Source organism: Aquarana catesbeiana, linkage group LG03, assembly GCF_042186555.1.
Source record: "Aquarana catesbeiana isolate 2022-GZ linkage group LG03, ASM4218655v1, whole genome shotgun sequence".
Taxonomy (NCBI): domain Eukaryota; kingdom Metazoa; phylum Chordata; class Amphibia; order Anura; family Ranidae; genus Aquarana; species Aquarana catesbeiana.
This window is the reverse complement of record NC_133326.1, coordinates 341,933,459-341,948,471: the sequence shown is the minus strand read 5'-3', so window position 1 is coordinate 341,948,471 and position 15,013 is coordinate 341,933,459. Positions and strand designations below refer to the sequence as shown.

The window sequence follows — 15,013 nt, the reverse complement described above, 5'->3', positions numbered from 1 at the left end:
AGTTTATTCCTGTCACGCAACGTCCCTCACTCCGCTTGAGTGCTTCCGTCATATACCACTTCCTCCCAGTCTGTATACAGATATCCCAACCTCTCTGAGCACAAAACAAGGCGACACTTGCTTGTTGCTACCAAGAACTCACTTTATTCAGAACCAGAATACAGTCTTATATACACAGGAGAAGATTACTCTAACAATACAAACGTAACCTAATTAACATGAGCTGATTATCTAATCCTTTATACAGCCTAGGTGACTGAGACATGACCTTTCGCCCAGACTTGTGGGCACCGAGTTTCACACAGTTATATCAACACAATAGCTGGAGCTAATTACAATTAACAATACAAACAAAACCTAATTAACCTAATTAACATGAGCTCCAATAGGAGTCGTCCCGTCTCCTACATTGTATAGAGGACAATGTGATCAGCTCATTCAATTAACAGGTTGCGTTCAGAATCAACCAAACCAATAATAGTCTCTACATACATCCTGGGAGATATTGTGGACAAATATTACTGTCCCATTTTAAGTAGTTCAAGATATATTTTCTCACTCACCCTGTGCCAGGATGGCACAGGGTGACTTAGACATAAGATGTATTCTGAGTTCCACGGGCCCTCCCGTCACATCTCTCCCCTTTCGGCAGGAGACTAACACAGGAGGAGACCCCAGACAGGTTGACTCCGAAGTTAGTAAGTAGTTCCAGTCCTCTACTGCCTGTACCCACACAGTACCCCAAACAAATTGTTCCAAACAGAGTATTACTCACCCAGCCAACCTCTGCCTCTCTCAGAGAAGATATCTGTCGCTGGGGAGAGGCCTGGACTGGCTCTTCTCCCTGGAATCCTTTCTGCCGCTGGAGAGAAGACAGGGTGTCTGGGCTCACTCTGTCATGCTGTTGGGGATCGGGGCCCACTGCCCAGCATCCCTGGGGTATACAGGTGGAGACTGAAGTCCCATCCACCTTCACAGGAAATCCATCCTCTGTTAGTTGAGGGCAGAGTCCAGCAGTCCTCGGCCCTGTTGCCAGCCTTTCTGCTGGAAACCCCACACCATCTGCTCCGGCTACCTGTTGGAGAGGGAGGCCGACTGCCCCGCCTCCCTGGAACTCTGTAGTTGTTGCCGGTGCTGGGCAGAGGTTGGTAGCACTCTGCCCTGTTGCCAGCACTTCTGCTGGGGATTCCGCATCCTCCGCTCCGGCTAACCGTTGGGGCAGGAGGCTGGCTTCCTCCACTCCCAAACTGTGTAGCTGCCATTGGGGAGGTGAGCCGGCTGCTTCCTTTTCCATTCCCTCATCTGGCTGCTGGGACGACATGTCGATGGTACTGTCTCCCAGGTACACGGATCTTTGCTGGGGAGGAAAGCCAGCTTCCTCCACCCTGGCCAACTGTTGGGGAGGGACAACACACACCTCCTCTCCCTTCTCCCCCTGTATCTGCTGCTGGGAAGTGATTGCCATCTTCTCACCCTGAGCCTCCACAGTTGCTGCAGGTGTGGGGCAGAGGTCTTGGACCCTCTGTCCGGTTGCCAGTACTTCTGCTGGGGGTTTGCCAGGTGGTTCCTCCTCTACAGAAATATCTATTAAATCCCCAGTCTCTGGAATTGGTAAAAGTGTGGGACAGAGGTCTTGGACCCTCTGTTCAGTTACCAGATCTTCAGCTGGAGAAGTTTGTTTTAACTCCATAGATGCTGCTGGCAGAAAATCACATGTCCCTGTCAGTGTTGTGGGAGAAAGGCCGACTACCTCTTCTCTCAGGAAGGCCGAAGCCACTGTTGGTGCTGGGCAGAACACAGTGAACTTTGGCCCTGATAGCAGCTCTTCTGCTGGAGGCTCATCAGGTTGTTCATCCTCAGCAGAAAAGTCTATCAAATCCCATGTCTCTGCAACTGATGTCTGGGGATAGAGGTTCACCATCTCCTGTCCATGGAACCCAGAAGATGCTATCATTTCTGGGCAGAGGTTAGCAGAGCTCTGCCCTGTTGTCAGCACTTCAGGTTTGGGGACGGCAATCTCCGGATTTTCCACTGCCGATTCTCTGGCATGCTGCTGAACTTGTTCTAGCAGTTTCCTGTATGCCCTTTCCAGATGCTGTTCCTTCCTTAGCAAATGGTCCAGATCAGGTTTGAGCTCTGAGCCCCTGCAAGACCGAGCATAGACTCTCTATAGTCTCTCAGGTCCTCAAGGTCAGGTTCCCCTTCATCGCCAAACATAAAAAGATCTGTAAGGCTCTCCCACAGCAATCCAGGGCCGCCAAAGTCATATCCCTCCGGAGAGCATTCTGTTGTCTCCGCTAAATATCCCTCCTCTGCGTGCCATTGCAGAGCCCGATAACGATTGTCCAGCTCTATCTCCTGCTGGACCAACCTGTCCAACTCAGTCACCCATTGCTCCTGGGGCTGCTCTCCCAGGAATGCCATCCGCAATGCCCGTTGGTCACTGGCCCGTTGCTCTTGGGTTGGAAAGCACTTGCCCTGTTTTATACCAGTGAGACGGAGGGCTGCAATCCAGAGCTCCACCCGAATTTGCTGCCTATGCTCCAGGTATTCATCCTCAGACACAGTCCTGGTGTATGTTGAAAGGATGATCCGCAGCAGCCCCGGGAACTCTGATGCCAGGTCCATATCTCCGCTGGAGTGACTGAAGTCTGCTATGCTGATCTTGGATCCAGTTGGAGGTTTGGATGTCCCAGACTTCAGGAAGCTTTCCCGCTGCTTGCCACCAATGTCACGCAACGTCCCTCACTCCACTTGAATGCTTCCGTCATATACCACTTCCTCCCAGTCTGTATACAGATATCCCAACCTCTCTGAGCACAAAATAAGGCGACACTTGCTTGTTGCTACCAAGAACTCACTTTATTCAGAACCAGAATACAGTCTTATATACACAGGAGAAGATTACTCTAACAATACAAACGTAACCTAATTAACATGAGCTAATTATCTAATCCTTTATACAGCCTAGGTGACATGACCTTTCACCCAGACTTGTGGGCACCGAGTTTCACACAGTTATATCAACACAATAGCTGGAGCTAATTACAATTAACAATACAAACAAAACCTAATTAACCTAATTAACATGAGCTCCAATAGGAGTCGTCCCGTCTCCTACATTGTATAGAGGACAATGTGATCAGCTCATTCAATTAACAGGTTGCGTTCAGAATCAACCAAACCAATAATAGTCTCTACATACATCCTGGGAGATATTGTGGACAAATATTACTGTCCCATTTTAAGTAGTCCAAGATATATTTTCTCACTCACCCTGTGCCAGGATGGCACAGGGTGACTTAGACATAAGATGTATTCTGAGTTCCACGGGCCCTCCCGTCACAATTCCACTTTGGCCAAAGTGGACACCTGACCCGACTCTCGTCTGGATGCCAAGTGTGTCAATTACAGCTTACACAGTGTACATATAATTTCAGTATATTGCGTCACAAACGAATATTTCCGTTATACAAACCTTTTAACAGTCAACCTACTTTTTAGATGCAAGATAAGTTCTGCAAAACATATATTTTAAACCTTATGCAAAACTTCAGTTTTTCTGCAGTTTGCCCCTTGCAGTTTCCTTTTCTATCTCACTAACCAGCAAGCAAGCTTTTGCACAGGAAAGCGAGCATAACAGGTGTCTGAGATGGGAGGGGGAAGTAAGTGAGTTCTGTGTCTCACCGCAGCCTGTCACAAGTAATTTCAACATGAAATGTAAGGAATATGATTCTTAGCTGAAATTCTAAATCAGTCTTACTACGCACATAACTATGGTCACATAAACTGACCCTTGTTGCGACTTCTTTCCCCTCTTTGATCATAATCATAGTGATTGATGTGAGCGAGATTAAGCATCACTAAATAACATACAGTTTTTCCTTTTTTCTTTATGGTGGCCTCACTAGCAGGCACAAAACATTCTTCTACCGAGACTATTCCCCATTGTCAGCTCCAGTCGGGTCTCTCATTAATTTCTAAAACACTGGGATAGTGACCCTTGGCCCATGGTAACAATAGGAATAAAATTTGCGAATAAACGTGATAGTCCAATCAATGAGGAATAGAGGAAAATGAGGAACTCAATAAGGAATAGAGATGACGTGAAGCCTCCACCAAACTTCAGTGTGCAAAAGAGAGGCACACCACACCCACGTGCTATCAATCTGCTTACCAGAAAGATATGAAAACAAGCGATGTAATCATATGATGCAAAGGTTCAACAGTAGATCCGAATGGCACACTCCATCATTGACAGGCAGATTATGGAAAAAAGGTCAGGTCGTCACATATCAAAAGGACATAAGGACTCACATAAGAAGATGGATGAATTGTGCGATCACCAGCAGGATAAAATCTGCTCTGATGATCTGTGTAGCCCCCTGATTCTGCACGGATAGTCAGAGTCTATAAGAACTCACTGCACAAGCAAGGCCAACTTTTATGGACTATCACGTTTATTCGCAAATTTTGTTTTACTTAAGCGCTGCATTTTGATTTTTTATATTTGTGTTTGTGTTTGATGAAATCAACAAACTATGTTGGCTGCTCTTATTGTTCTTTTTAGTTAGCGCAGATATTTGTTCACCTGTTTTTTTTCCAACAATAGGAATACAAAAAGAGTAGAAATACCAGCACTACATACACTATAGGGAGAATCAGAAAATAATTAAACCTTGTCTCTGCAATACTTGAGTTGGTGATCAGGGTATGGTTTACCAGCTTACCGGTGGAGCTAAATCTCCGAACAGTTAGCCAAGTTTTATAGGGTGCATAAGTGGGGTCATAACAAGGTTATCTGATTTTCAACGGAGCACATTGAATAGGTAGTCCCATTATGTATGCAGGTACCAGCTTCTGTGCCCTTACATTGATAATGAGAGTGCCACAGTAACATCTTGGTAGTTATGGATCCTACTCAGGTGGTCTTTATACAAGGGTCACATGAGTTGCCCTCCCCCCTTTTTAGCCCAGTCAGTATCGGCTATATGGCTATCAACAGTCTCTTTATAAAATTTTTAGTAAACATTACACCGGTGAATATCCTCAAGCTTCAGCTCATGCGTTATGCGTAGACCAACCAGCGTCCAGGCTGTGGTTGGAGCAGAGCTTAGTAGATGTCCTTTATCTTCTGCCGTGCGTTGAGCTAGCAGCGTCCAGGGGTGTGCTGGCTGCAGGGCTGCAGTCTGCCTATCTTCTGCCGTGTGTAGATTCAGCAGCTTCCAGTGATGTGCTGAAAACAGGCCTGGAGTTCTTCCTTCTGATTTTCTCTGGCCAATCCCAGTCTCAAAGGGTCTTGGGGATCTACTGTACTGTGCCAGGAGTCTGTGAGGTCAGCAGCTTGTTTTACCTTAGAGTGGTGTATCCAGGGTGTCACCTCGGCCACCTTAACGGTTGTTGGGGTAGGTAAGGACCTCTCCATCTTGGCCCTAGTGGGGTTAAGTTCCACTCTTTTACCCACACTGTATCTCCTAGTTTAAAGGGGTGGACTGGGTTTGACAAGCTTATGGGAAGTTTCTCCTGAACCCATGTCTTGCATACTCTCCCCAAGTCTTTGTATCAATTCACGGTTAACAACCCCTCCTATCTGATGTAAGTCTCCTATAATACCTCCATTGATTACCGACTGATTGATTATTATAGATTATTAATTAGGTGGGTTGCGCAACTTAAAATTACTCATGTAATCACTCATACACTTTAATCTTGTATTTTAGTACCGAAAAGCGTTACCTGCAGTGATTACTACACACTTTTTGTTTTAATATGTCACATTTATTAAGCAACCTGTCTTTTTGTATTTTGCAGACATTTCTTAACATTCAGCCTCAGACATATCCGTTGGAGCACTTGAAAGGATCAATGCATCCTTTCCAGGCCTTCTCACAGGAACTCTGCAACAGGACATATCCGGTCTTTGTAAGTACTATGATGTTTGCTATATTTATAATGTCCCAGATTTTTAAAGCTCACATTGTGAAATTTAGCCTTCTGGATCCTCTACATTAGGGGTAGGCAACCTTTTGAGCACAGTGTGCCGAAAAATGTTTTCAACATTTTTATGGAGAGTGCCGATTTTATAACAAAAAATGTCAACTGCACACTCTCAATCACAAAAAGGATTTTTTTTATAATGTAAATGCTTTAAACTACTTGGGTAGTAGTGAACAATTACCACCCTGCACTCTCACGCCTCAGATCAGCCCCAATTCATGCACCTTCACACCTCAGATCAGCCCCAATTTACCTGCTCATATGTCCCACCACTGTAACCCCCTGCACATCTGCCCCACCACTGTGCCCCCCTTCTCTTCTGTCCCTCCACTGTAACCCCCTGTACATCTTCCCCACCAATGTACCACCCTGCTCTTCTGTCCCACCACTGTAACCCCCTGCTCATCTGCCCCACCAGTGTGCCCCTTTCTTATCTGGCCCACCACTGTAACCCCCTGCTCATCTGCCCCACCACTGTAACGCCTTTCTCATCTGCCCCACCACTGTGCCCCCCTGCACATCTGCCCCACCACTGTGCCCCCCTGCACATCTGCCCCACCACTGTGCCCCCCCTGCACATCTGCCCCACCACTGTGCCCCCCTGCTCATCTGTCCCACCACTGTAACCCCCTGTACATCTGTCCCACCACTGTACTCCCCTGCTTTTCTGTCCCACCGATGTAACCCCCTGCTCATCTGCCCCACCAATGTTCCCTCTTTCTCCTCTGCCCCACCACTGTACCTCCCTGCACATCTGCACCACCGCCGTACCCCCATGCTCTTCTGCCCCACCACTATGCCCCCCTTCACTTCTGCACCACCACTGTGCCTCCCTGCACATCTACCCCACCACTGTGCCCCCCTGCTCTTCTGTCCCACCACTGTAACCCCCTGTACATCTTCCCCACCAATGTACCACCCTGCTCTTCTGTCCCACCACTGTAACCCCCTGCTCATCTGCCCCACCAGTGTGCCCCCTTTCTTATCTGGCCCACCACTGTAACCCCCTGCTCATCTGCCCCACCAATGTGCCCCCTTTCTTATCTGGCCCACCACTGTAACACCCTGCTCATCTGCCCCACCACTGTAACGCCTTTCTCATCTGCCCCATCACTGTAACACCTTTCTCATCTGCCCCACCACTGTGCCCCCCTGCACATCTGCCCCACCACTGTGCCCCCCTGCTCATCTGTCCCACCACTGTAACCCCCTGTACATCTGTCCCACCACTGTACACCCCTGCTTTTCTGTCCCACCGATGTAACCCCCTGCTCATCTGCCCCACCAATGTTCCCTCTTTCTCCTCTGCCCCACCACTGTACCTCCCTGCACATCTGCTCCACCGCCGTACCCCCATGCTCTTCTGCCCCACCACTGTGCCCCCCTGCACTTCTGCCCCACCACTGTGCCCCCCTGCATATCTACCCCACCACTGTGCCCCCTGCTCTTCTGTCCCACCGCTGTAACCCCCTGTACATCTTCCCCACCAATGTACCACCCTGCTCTTCTGTCCCACCACTGTAACCCCCTGCTCATCTGCCCCACCAGTGTGCCCCCTTTCTTATCTGGCCCACCACTGTAACCCCCTGCTCATCTGCTCCACCACTGTAATGCCTTTCTCATCTGCCCCACCACTGTAAAGCCTTTCTCATCTGCCCCACCACTGTGCCCCCCTGCACATCTGCCCCACCACTGTGCCCCCCTGCACATCTGCCCCACCACTGTGCCCCCCTGCACATCTGCCCCACCACTGTGCCCCCCTGCACATCTGCCCCACCACTGTGCCCCCCTGCTCATCTGTCCCACCACTGTAACACCCTGTACATCTGTCCCACCACTGCAGCCCCCCTGCTTTTCTGTCCCACAGATGTAACCCTCTGCTCATCTGCCCCACCAATGTTCCCTCTTTCTCCTCTGCCCCACCACTGTACCTCCCTGCACATCTGCTCCACCGCCGTACCCCCATGCTCTTCTGTCTCACCACTCAATCATCTTCTCTTCTGTCCTAACACTAAACTTATCTGCTCACCTGCCCCACCACTGTAACCCCCTTTCTCATCTGCCCCACCACTGTACCTCCTGCACATCTGTTCCACCTCTGTTTCCCCTGTTCTTCTGCCCCACCACTGTAACCCCCTGCTCGTGTGTTCCACCAATGTACCTCCTTTCTCCTCTGCACATCTGCCCCACTTCTGTACCCCCCCCTGCTCCTCTGCCCCACCGCTGTAACCCCTTACTCATCTATCCCACCAATGTACCTCCTTTCTCCTCTTCCCTGCCACTGTACCCCCCCTGTACATCTGCCCCACCTCTGTACCCCCTTCTCTTCTGCCCAACCATTGTAACCCCCTGCTCATCTGTCCCACCAATACACTTTTTCACATATGTCTCACCTCTGAACCCCTCCTGCTTATTTTCCCCACTGCTGTACCCTCCTGCTCATCTGCTCCACTGCTGTACCCTCTTCTCATCTATGATATGTGTGATATGCAGAGTGGTAAAAGAAGCAGAGATGAAACACATCTACCTGTCCTGGCACACTCATCCTACTGATCCACCTCTCGCATCCAGCCCACGTGCTTGTATGTGATGTATGTGATGTGTATGATGTCACATACAAGCATCTGGAATGGATGTGCAATGATGAGCTCAGATCAGGGGCATTTTCTTAAAGCAGTGGGCCTGTGTGCAGGATCATAAGTTAGGTCACTGCAGCTGAGGAAGTGTGGCGCGAAGCACCACAGCAAAAGTTGGGTGTGATTTCCATTGTGCTGAATACTGGCTGTGGCTTAAAGGGACACAGAGTGCAAAGGGGTTCAGTAGTAAGTGACGCAGAGGTTCAGAAATAATTTCAACAAAATTCCCAGAAGCTCAAGAGTAATTTCACAAACTGTCACCTGATTGTGGTTTTCTCAATCACAGTAAAATCCCTTCTTTCTGAGATTGGTAATGGCAACCAAGTGAGTAATCTTCCTCCAGATGGTGGGCGGGGCTAGCAGGACTGTGATTGGCTTTAGCAGTGGCCAGTGACAGTCCTCCTCCTCCTGGAAACAGGGAATCTCTTCCCCATCCCAAAAGCTGACGATTGCAGCTACAGCAAAGTTAGAGAACCAAACAATGTTTCCCATCTTTTACAATGTGTGGGGCACAGTGCCCCCCTTCTCAGTGCAGGTGCGGTGTGGGGAATTGTGAGATTGGAATGCATTAGTGTCTCACCGACACTTCTCTGCGCTGCTCTGCTGATGGGAGGGAGTGCCAGCAAAAAAGGCTTTGATTGCTGTTGGCGGCACCAATGTCGAGGGTTGCATACCCCTGCTCTACATATATACGCTTCTCTTCAAGTAGATGGATCAAAGCATCTCCTCACCTGCTAGCACTAAATTACAGCTTTTTAGGAAAACAAGTTTTAACAATGCAAAAAAATATTAAGGCAGTGTGTATGTGTAAAGTCTAATATCTAATGCAAGCCACATTCACAAATTGCAAGAGAAACAACGTTTTTCAACAATTGTGCAGTTTGGGGGTCCTCCTAAACACATTTTGAATAGATTGAATGTGTAAGACCTACAGTAGTTGGTACATTTTGTACATCTGGCAGGAGCAATCTGAAAAACAAAATATAATCTGTCTGTAGTCTGAGGATTTTTACTTTAAAGAGACCTTATCACCAATATCCTATGTAGGCAACCTGTTTTGAATGTACTTACTGAAGTGATATCTATTGCAGTTATTTGAGCTACCAAAGTAGAGATATCAGCAGCGTTATCCTGACTGAAAATCAAAACTGCAGATTGTCATACCTTCAGACTTTTGAGCCACTTGCAGCCCAGCCCCTACCCTATTCAGTTGCCACTGCATTGTGCAGAAAGGGTGGAGGACAAGGGGTAACTCAGGTTCCTCTGAGGCCTCTATTGGTGTCATCAGTGGAGCAGATGCCCTGACTGACCTCTGTGGCCATTTTTGGTGTGGGTAGTGCTAATAAATAGCACTGTTCTCCTCGAGTTTGCGTGCATTCTGCATAATGGGTAGGTCAGGGAAAGAGTCCCTGCTGGTTAGGGACAGCTTGATTAGCGCAGAGACAGGTTCCTGAGGCGCAGTGACAGAGTATGGACTGTAACCGTGTCTCCCATAATAGTCTCTGTCATTCAGGGGCCCCATTACTGATCTGCCTTCCAGCCGCCTCCTCTGTCGAGTGCTGTAAGGTGTCTACAATGTACACAGATGCTGGGCTGGTGAGGTTGCGTCTTCAGAGTTTGTTGTACTTTCTCAGCATTATCAGGTTAATACACTTTACTGCATCAACAGTCTCCGTGTGAGTTTCCTTCCACTGTGGACAGTGAATCTGGGCCCCACCTACACACTTTTGTAAATACATGTAATACAAATTGTCTGCAGAAATTTAGTTGTCAGGGTAGGGTGTGGTGACAGGGTCTCTTTAACTAATTTTCCACCATGTAGCTTGTATCCAATCTGTAAATCTTGAGTATAAGCTGTCAGCATCTGTGTAAAAATGTACTCTTTTTTTGCACACTGCAAACGCTACCTGCAGGTTACAGAGGGGATAAAATTAGTAGCATTATAAATTATGAATGCAACATAAATTATCTTTTCCTTACAGAATACAAATGGTTAACCCTTGGTGGGAGAATGGGACATACACATAAGATTTGAAAACTCTGAATGTTTGTTTGGTGGAATGGCTATACATTGTAAAAAACACAGTAGTATATGTTTGCCAATAATCATGTGCGTGCCTCCTAGTACTAAGCACATATAAACAGTGGCATGAAAAAAGACATCATAAGGCATACAAGAGAACATCGTAATAGCTGTTTCTGGCACAGTGTGAAAAATGGCAGACAAAAAAATGGCAGACATGGGCAGCACAGTGGTCAAGTGGTTAGCACTTCTGCTTAGCAACACTAGGGTCCTTGGTTTGAATACCAACCATGGTACTACCTGCCTTGTGTTTGTATGTCCTCCCTGTGCCTGCGTGGGTTTCCTCCGGGTACTCTGGTTTCTTCCCCACACTCCAAAGACATGCTGGCAGGTTAATTGTCTCCTGTCTAAATTGGCCCTAATATATATATATATATAATATAAAAATTTGCATTGGTCATTTCCATCAAGGTGCTTACAATCTCCAAGGTCCCTAACTCATATATATATATATATATATATATATATATATATATATATATATATATATATATTTAAATATCTACATGAATGTGAGTTAGGGACCTTAGAGATTGTAAGCACCTTGATGGAAGTGACCAATGCAAATTTATAATATGTATGTAAAGTGCTGCATAGGTACCTGTAATACCTTTTTGCTCTGCAAAAAATAAGAAACCCAGTGCTGTTTCAATACTACCAAAAGAAAGAAAGAAGGGAGTGAAAGGTGGCCACTATTGAAGTGGTTATTAGGAATGCAGAGTTTTTCAGTATTTTTAGATGAATAATCAAAAGAAATCAGCTTGGTGTAAGGCCCCTTTCACACTGGGGCGGTTTGCAGGCGTTATTGTGCTAAAAATACCGCATGCAAACCGCCCCAAAACAGCCTCCGCTGTTTGTTCAGTGTGAAAGCCCGAGGGCTTTCACACTGAAGCAGTGCGCTGGCAGGAGAAGAAAAAATCTCCTGTCAGCTGCATCTTTGGAGCGGTGAAGGAGCGGTGTATTCACCGCTCCTAAAGCGCTCCTGCCCATTGAAATCAATGGGACAGCGCGGCTATACCGCGGCAATACCGCGGCTATAGCCGCGCTATACGAGTGGTTTTAACCCTTTTTCGGCCGCCAGCGGGGGGTTAAAACCGCACCGCTAGCGGCCGAATACCGCGGTAAAACAGCGCTAAAAATAGCGCTGTTTTACCGCCGACGCCCCCTACCGCCCCAGTGTGAAAGGGGCCTTAACAATATCAATACATTTTATTTAATATATATTTATTTATATGCTTAGTTATTTAATGTTATTTCTTTCAATATACAGTGCCTTGAAAAAAGTATTCATACCCGTTGAAATTTTCCACATTTTGTCATGTTACAACCAAAAATGTTAATGTATTTTATTGGGATTTTATGTGATAGACCAACACAAAGTGGCACATAATTGTGAAATTGAAGTAAAATGATAAATGTTTTTCAAAATTTTTTACTGATAAATATTTGAAAAGTGTGGCGTGCATTTGTATTCAGCCCCCTTTAAAATCTAAAATCTAGCGTAACCAATTGCCTTCAGAAGTCACCTAATTAGTAAATAGAGTCCACCTGTGTGTAATTTAATCTCAGTATAAATACAACAAATCTAATAAGGCCTTAGTTACAATGTAAAGTGTACTGGGTATACGTACCATCATCCCAGAATACTGTGATCAAGGGGAAATGAGGGGGTGGAGACGTAATGGCAGTTGCTGCTACTGTCAATTCCCGTTTAAACCCCCCAAAGTAGAGAAGAGGGGTGGGACTATTCCGGTACTCGGTAAAAAAGTACAGTGATAGATATAAAGATGAGTTTAAAACATTATAAGAAATCAATTTTTAATAGTAAAAAATACAATGACAAACAAAATCACTACATACAGTCATAAAAACAAGAGGGATATACCACACTGACTAAGCAAGTGGATTCCGCAAAATGGTAGGTAAGGAGTGTATGTAAAGCTTTAAATCTCGACCAGTTTCGCGGTTAACACCGCTTCTTCAAGAGACACACATCTAAAACATAATATAGAGTAGCTTTAACATATACAAATATACACATTAAACTATTGCAGCAAAACCATTTACAAGGATAACAAAGCACATAATACAAATAGAGTACAGATAAGGACAAGCTCACCCGCTCAGGCGGTTTCCGTGGGTATGCAGGACCCAATACAAATTCCCCCGCGGCGGACACAGGGGATAACAGACAGACTCTAATAAATAGAGATTGAATTAAACAGATTGTCAATGTCACAATGATGATGACATAGTGAGGGGGTGTGCCATTCCCATAGAATTGCGGTAGATCCCAGGTAGTGGTATAGAAGAAAGGAACATACAGGGCAACAATAGGGGAGGGGGGGAGGGATAAAGAACCAATTAATAATGAAGCCAGAAAATGGAGAGGAAAGGCAAAGGAAGAGGAGAAAAAGGAACGAGGGGGACGGACAGGGAGGAAAGGAAAATAGGGAGGAAAAAAGGGGGAAAAAAAAGGGGGGGGTTTAGAGAACCTTAGTGAAAAAATAGCATCATGAAGGCCAAGGAACACACCAGACAGGTCAGGGATAAAGTTGTGGAGAAGCGTAGCCTCCCTGGCGGCTTTCCCGAGTGTGGCTCGGGGTTAAAATTCAGGACCATTAGCGGTAACCCCGAGCCACACTCGGGATTACATCGCAGGATCCTGGTGTGGCTTTACTTACCTTGTCCTCAGGATCCTGCGATGTCCCCCGCTGTGTCTGCGAGCTCCGTCCTCCTCCGAAGCCTCTCCGTGGCAGGCTCCATTCCCTGCGAGCGTCGCGACGCACGGGGGAGGAGCCTGGCGGCAAATTAAAAAAAATTGTAAAAATCATAACACATACAGTACTGTAATCTTACAGATTACAGTACTGTATGAAATTATTTCACATCCCTTTTGTCCCCAGTGCTTTGTCCTATGCCCTGCATGCAGTTTTATGTTATATATACTGTTCTTTCTGCCTGGAAACTGGAGATTGTCCATAGCAACCAAAAAGTGTCCCTTTACGTCAAAAGTGGCTTTAGACCAGCTAGAAAACAGCGATAGTAAATTAGAACACTTGCAGAATTGAGCGATAGTGAATCGTGGGGAAATTTATTTTATTATTATTATTTTTTTAATTATTTATTTTTATTTATTATATTATAATTTATGTTTTTGTGTTTCAAACTTTATCATACCCGGGATATCTACTAGACTCTTGTTTGGACAGATTTAAGTGTGTTATTGTTAAGAATTACAGGCCTACAATATAAAACGCCAAATTTCCATGCAAAATAATTGTACCACTTTCAGCACTTAAAATCCGAAATAATCATACCGCCAGGGAGGTTAAAGCAGGGTTAGGTTGTAAAAAAATATCCCAAGCTTTGAACATCTCATGGAGCACTGTTCAATCCATCATCCAAAAATGGAAAGAGTACACAACTGCAAACCTACCAAGACATGGCCGTCCACCTAAACTGACAGGTCAGGCAAGAGGAGCATTGAAGGGGTTGTAAACCCTCATTTTTAATCTTTTTTAAAAATAACACACGTCATACTTACCTCCACTGTGCAGTTCATTTTGCACAGAGTGTAACAAAAAAAGACAAGAAGTCCAAAAAGGGATTCTTCAGAGAGGGAGACACAGGTCTTGAAAAGATACAAAACGGAATACTTTATTTAAAATATGTAAAATGTCAATACACATGAACAAATAAATGATACTAAGTACCTCCACCAATATTAATGACAGCTATGTGAAACAAAAACAGATACACCACCTTCACACTCCTCATTCACTCCAGATCTCCCCAACCTGGCCGGCTACCTAAAGTGATCCCCCTGAATATGGGGCATCAGTGAAGGTTGAACCTAGGTTCCTGAGAAAAAGGGGGGAACAGTAAAACTGAAGGGGTAGTCTCTGTTTAATGGTTATTGGTAAAATTAGATGATATTAGATCTCCCACGTAGCGGCTGATGGGTGTAACTTGTGGTAGATGAATAGGCAGCTCATTAATAATGCTGGATAAACCATAATAAATAGTGTTGCATATTTGATGAATTGCAAAGCAGTCTATGGACTGGAAAGTCTGTGGAAGGTTATAGATTGCACCACATCAAAAGGAAAGGATGGATATAGACAAGCACACACTTGCATTTTATTGCATTTTAGTGTAAATATGAGATCTGAAGTCTTTTTGACCCCAAATCTCATATTTAAGAGGTCCTGTCATGCTTTTTTTCTATTACAAGGGATGTTTACATTCCTTGTAATAGGAATAAAAGTGACACATTTTTTTTTTAAAGAACAGT

General features: G+C 45.7%; 1 protein-coding gene across 1 annotated transcript in view; it reads left to right on the top strand.

Moving 5' to 3' along the window:
• ARHGEF37 (Rho guanine nucleotide exchange factor 37) overlaps window positions 1–15,013 on the top strand; it is a 178,272-nt gene that overhangs the window by 103,668 nt on the left and 59,591 nt on the right. The window contains exon 10 of the mRNA XM_073620564.1: window positions 5,812–5,922. Within this exon, the coding sequence (XP_073476665.1) occupies window positions 5,812–5,922 (111 nt within the window). The remainder of the gene's footprint in view (window positions 1–5,811; window positions 5,923–15,013) is intronic.